Source organism: Rutilus rutilus (genome assembly GCF_951802725.1).
Source record: "Rutilus rutilus genome assembly, chromosome: 17".
Taxonomy (NCBI): domain Eukaryota; kingdom Metazoa; phylum Chordata; class Actinopteri; order Cypriniformes; family Leuciscidae; genus Rutilus; species Rutilus rutilus.
In genome coordinates, this window is record NC_140230.1 from 19,839,816 (window position 1) to 19,845,846 (window position 6,031).

General features: G+C 36.1%; 1 protein-coding gene across 1 annotated transcript; it reads right to left on the reverse strand.

Moving 5' to 3' along the window:
* LOC311276175 (meprin A subunit beta-like) lies at positions 1 to 5,532 on the reverse strand. Its single transcript, XM_084385715.1, has 14 exons — positions 5,436 to 5,532; positions 5,171 to 5,255; positions 4,773 to 4,811; positions 4,607 to 4,638; positions 4,426 to 4,501; positions 4,203 to 4,320; positions 3,480 to 3,658; positions 3,102 to 3,320; positions 2,515 to 2,667; positions 1,856 to 2,080; positions 1,312 to 1,743; positions 851 to 1,009; positions 621 to 729; positions 1 to 481 (listed from the first exon to the last, which is right to left on the reverse strand). The coding sequence occupies exons 4-14, from the start codon at positions 4,610 to 4,612 to the stop codon at positions 415 to 417; spliced, it is 1,743 nt and encodes a 580-aa protein (XP_084241841.1). The 5' UTR covers positions 4,613 to 4,638; positions 4,773 to 4,811; positions 5,171 to 5,255; positions 5,436 to 5,532; the 3' UTR covers positions 1 to 414.
* Positions 5,533 to 6,031: the final 499 nt, after the last annotated feature.

A 6,031-nucleotide genomic window follows, 5' to 3' on the forward strand; every position in this document is an offset into this window, starting at 1 on the left:
ACACTTTTTAGTCATATTTATTAAACTGATTACTTGCAAAACTGTTTTGTGATTTATATTAAAAAGAACATTTCAAGGTTAGATTAGTATTTTACAGACCATAGTATTCATGCAGTGATTAATAACATTGAAAAGACTCAGAAATGGCAAATTTTTACTATAACCTCCACAGAGAATGTGTGAATCTAACATTATTAAAGAGTTTGACAATAAATTGCTTATTTATAAATTGTTGTAATTAACTCTAAGGATAACATTGATTGTAAATGAATGAATATAAACTTAAAATGTTCAGCTCTTTTCATTAACAATACACATTTAGCTATCATAGAAAGCTGAAGATAGATGTAGTTCTTTGGCATTGAACTCGTGTGTAGTCAGACATGGGGAAGTGATTAGAGTGATTTCTTATGATTATCTCACTAGCAAAAGAAAGCAAAGCACCAAGATGACCAGAGAGGAAGCAGTCTTGGCACAATCACTAAAAGAAGAACAGTGAAAAATAAACATTATTAATGCAATAGAACCAATCAGTTCTTTTTTCAAAGAACTTTCGAAAAATATTTTAGTTTTCTGTGTTTTAACTAAGGACACAACAGAGATTAAAAGGATATTCATACCTTGAAGCACATGGTACCTGCGGGGCACTTGCATCAGGAGAAACGTTGAAGTTCTTCACTGTCACTTTAGGGCAGGGTAGAGAGTCATTATGAAGGAGCCCTGAGATATCTGGATTGGAAAACAACATTTATGGACATGAGAAAGTGGGACGCAATAGAAATATATCATAGTTTTTGCTCAGTTTGCTTCAAGTTAAACTTGTTCTCTGAGGTTACTTCACAAAACCTACCTTGCATGGTGAGGAGAAATATGATGTCACCACCCTTGATAAACTCTCTTCTAGTCAGATCATAATTTGTTATGCCATTTATATAAACCCAAGGACCCACAAATACAGACTCATTGCCGATGACAACTTGAATTCTGTTGTTTCGAGGATTGGTCCAATCTATAAATATATATAAAAAATAATGTTGCTATTAAAGGCACACTATGCAGTTTCCGTTTTTCTCAAACAGTGACCCCTAGAGTCGCTGTGAAGTACTTGTATTTAACGTTACTGTCGTAAAAACCACTCACGCAGAGCCGTCTCTGCACTCTTCCGAACATGCTTTCTTCTTTCTTAAGGTACAAATCTTGCACAGCGTGCCTTCAAAAGGGCCTTCAACGCTACAGATAATAACTTTGATTCTCAACTAAGTTAAATGCTGCATATAAACAGATGTGATAGAAAAATAATAGGATCCTCACCGGGAGATGCCAAAGTAGGGTCAGTGGTGATGCTTTGTTCTAAGGACATGCGCTTCTGCATGTGTGGATTCTGGTCAAGCATCTGGAAGGTTATTTGTCTCCATGGACAAGGCCACTGCAACTGGTCATCATATGCACCAGATACCAGACGAACATACGTTAAAAGGTTATTCTGATACACCAATAACTTTGCCTGAAAGCGATAACCATCACTGGAGTAATACAATGGACTGTAATGTGTTGAAGATTCCCTTATTGAAAAGTCTTTTATCTGCCATGTGTGGGGACAGTCAGTCTCTGAAATATTGATATCATCCAGTGAGAAGCCTCCACTGGAGTTTCCAGCTCCTTTACGGGCTTCAAATACAACTTGGAAGGTTTTCTTTGCATTCAGTGACACATGATGCAGTTTCCAGAAATTACCAGGGAGCTCTGCAAGAAATGAAAAGGTAAAATTAAACATTTTAGGAACATTTTAAAAGCATAGGCCGACACGTGTTTTTTCCCCCTGTAATATTACATTATACTTGACGAAGAGACAGACCTGTGATCTGATCCATAAGTCTGAGAGTTCCTCTGTTGTCTGCTTCATTCTGGTACTCTCGGATCCAGATGTTGAGCTGGTCAGACTCATTACCACTGTGATAGTAGTAGAACTGCAGGCACTGGACTTTGCAGTCTCTTTTAGGGGTCATTGTCTTGCTCTCCATTCTGGCTGTGTCCCCTTCCTTTCTCCCCTCAGTGCTGAAGTGCATGAAAAAAGACGTCCCTGCAGACATGAAAACAGGTGTATAGTTGTGTGGAACTGGGTGGTACAGTGACTGCTTCTGTGGATATAGTGAAGCATTTATTTTTGGGCAATTAAAATAAAGTCTTTTGCTGTGGGGGTGCAACGGATCACAGTTGATCCTACATCCGTACGGGCCAGAATCGGCACGCATGCGATTCACGGATTAAATTGCCAAGTTTAACCGTCATAGAAAGTTAATCATTTGGACGTGTTTTGTCTTGCCAATTTACACATTCAAACAATTTTAAACGCGGAAAAATTGGGACTCTTGCATTATTTATAAATGAAAATCAAAGTTACATTTACCCCCATTTATATATACAAATACTGTGTGTTTTGTGATCCATTGCACCACTATCTTCCTGTGATATCAAAACAGACACTTTCCACTGTCTGACTGTAACGGATCTCACCATTTTGTTCTTTGCTCGAGTAGGTGTGGTCAGTCACATTGATGCCACTCACTGACTTCACTCTCTGCCAGCCATAAACCGCAGAACAGACACTCATCTGACACAGAGATTCATCATCAAAACTGCAGTGGTCAAGGAAAGAGATGGAGGAATCTGTAATCCAAACAGAAAAGCACTCAGGCAAAATCATTTGCACATCCAATTTTTGCCCTCAACATATTTTGTTAATCCTGGAACAACATTTGAAACATCCAGGATGTTGATGCTGAAAATGTTTTGAATTGCAAATCAATTCCTTACAACTACCCACACATGACATGTGTGTTGTCCTTTTATGAATTTAATAATATTTGTTTTCATGCAATACCAGGAAGGACTTAAAAGGAAGTGACTTTAACATTACATAAACTTCACATATTTACCTGAGAATGTATGTATGTATGTACCAACAAATATTTAAAACAAATATTCTAAAGTTAAATTCCTTAAAGGACAACACATTTTCCCTGGTCTTCCACATCAGACTTCAATTTCCACTAAAACATCCACAAACTGCAAAATGAAAACAAAGTGTGTAAAATACTCACTGCATTTATAGAGTTTGTTGAGCTCAATCGCATCATATTCACTGATGTCCAGGCTTTGACCAATCACATCTTGGAACTCAGGGAGCTTGGTGATGATCGTGGATCCATTACCGTTACTGAAGTAATTTTTACCATAATGCATCACAGAGTAATAGTCATATGGGGTGCCTTGGGTGGTGATCTCATTCTCGCTGTATTTATCAAAATTACTCTCATAGCCTGAAAATAAACACTATGGAGTTATTAAGGTGATTATTCATAAAGAATGGCTTATTAAAGTGCTGATTAGTTAAATGGGCACTGTAATCAGTATGTCAGTGAATATCTGTATTTTACTGTTTTACTCTTTTCCTAAAAATAATAAAAGTTCAGAGCAACCTTTTCTGATGTTTTCAAATTTGATGGTCAAATAATCATCTCTGTCATATCTTGACTGCTCATGCCAAAATCCTAGTGCATGGAGAAACTCATGCTCAACAATGGCTTTTGTTCCACAGTCATTTCCAATGGAAAGCATCTGGCCTCCTCTTAATGTGCGGCCGACATATGACCAACACCTGCGAAATAAGAGAGAGATAACGGCACATTCACGCAGCACATAGGTGCATTCATATTTTGTCTGGTAGTGTAAAATAATTTGTTAACTCATGAATGTTTTAAGGCCCTTTCACACCAAGATCGATAACTATAACAATAACTATAGGCTTATTAGCATCCACACCAGCGGACAATAATGTTCTGTTTATTATAAGTGCACACTGAGTTTTGTCATCGGCCACTTTTTTCCATTAGCTGAAAAAAAACAAAAAAAAAAACAAAGTAATTCTAATGATATTGTTCAGTGAGAAGCCTCCACTGGGGTTTCCAGCTCCTTTACTCACTTCAAATACAAATTAGTTACAAATACTATCAGTTATCGATATAGTTGAGGTGTGGACTCTGCTATTCTTTTATATTTAGAATGAGCGTTAAAGTTATCGCTCTAGGTGTGAACGGGCCTTTATACTATACATTCAGTAGTATAGTTTAGGCTGTATCGGAATAGTCTATAATACCACATATTACTAATATTGTGGATTACTAAGTGGAAGCATACTGTACCCTTCACGACTCTCCACAGAGATGTAAAAATCTTCAGCTGCTCGGGGCTTAAAGTCAATACATGATTTCAGTCTGAACTGCTCAAAAGCTCTCAAAATGACTCCTTTATAGTTCATACCTATAATCACAATCAAAAATACATGATTAATGAAAAATATATAACAGTAAAACTACTTAAAAATTTATTTCTTAAACTGTAAGTGAGAAATCCATGTTTTCTTACTGAGATTCACATTCAGCTCATAGGGGACGGGAATATCCCACCGGTTATTCCCAAGAATGGCACTCCTTTGATTAGGCTTTAAAAAATTTTTTTTTAAGTACCCTTAGAAATATCATATTGACTGATTTCTGAATTATCCAATATTCAATGTACTTTGAGAATTTCTTAGAACACAACTCACCACCATGATGTCTCCTTCTCTGAGATTTAAACCTAGCATTCAGTTTAAAGTAAATATGCTTGAATAAAATAGGAGTATAAATAATGATTTATGAACAAAAACAGATATGTTAGCTTACTGCTAATATAAATGTACGTTAGTTCTTGAGATAATATAGTAGTTTTACCTTTGTTTATATCTGGAATGCCCTTCCATTCCTCAGTTCCTTTGAGAAAAATATAATGAAGGAAACAAAAGAAGACAAAGATGTTATGTCGGAAAATAGAATTGAGTGCTAGACAACAACACAATTTTAGTGAAACAATCTGAAAGTTAAATGAGAAAAAAAGAGGAATCAAAACGTCAGACCGTAATCACAAAAGGATCTTTTACACTGTGCAAGTGAGACATATTACAGTAAGATTACAACAGATTCATGTCAGTGACTGAGCTGTACTTACCATTTATATCAGGTTGTGGCTGAGAACATGAGATATGAAAACAATACTCAGACATCAAACTAATATTTTTAAAAATCAATAACTGTTTATCACCTTTACAAGGACAATGTATTATAACAGAAACCTATATATCCAACTTACCATTGGGGATGCAAGACAAAGTGCCAAAGCCAAACTCAGCAGAAGAAAAGCACATAACTGCATTTTTACTGGGAATCATAATGATACATTTTATGAATGATGTTTTATTATTTGCATTAATTTTGCATTGCAAGCAAAATGCAAGGAATACACCAAGATTGTAATAATGTTGAAAAAAAAACCGACTATCTTAATTACATTTAAGACCATGAAAATATGTGATTAAAAAAGAAAAGTGGGATACATACCAGTTCAGTTCAGTCATTAACAGCGAAAGTTAAAACATAAAACTGCTTGACCACCGAGCTTGGCAGGTAATAACCAAGTGAGAGTCCCTTGAAGTCTGACAGGTTATTTAAACATGCAGTTAGTACAGTTTTATTTTATTTACTTCCTTATGAACTTCCATTGAACAATGACTCTCACACACACACACACACACACACACACACACACACACACACACACACACACACACACACACACACACACACACACACACACACACACACACACACACACACACACACACACACACACACACACACACACACACACACCACAAGGATGTGTGCCTATACCACACATCCTTGCTTTTCCTCAGAATGTCACACCTCAGAATGTTACTTGAGTACTTTGACAGTAGACCAGATGGATATCTCAAAGGTTTATGTTTTCACATTTATTGTACTTCAGTTTTTGGTCTATTACTGAAAATACAGTATATTAACATTTACATTTATTTTATTCAAAGCGACTTACAAATGAGGAGAGCAATAGAATAGCCAAAGCGACTTATAAATGAGAAGAGCAATAGACGTAACGCAGTATACATCTTTTTTTT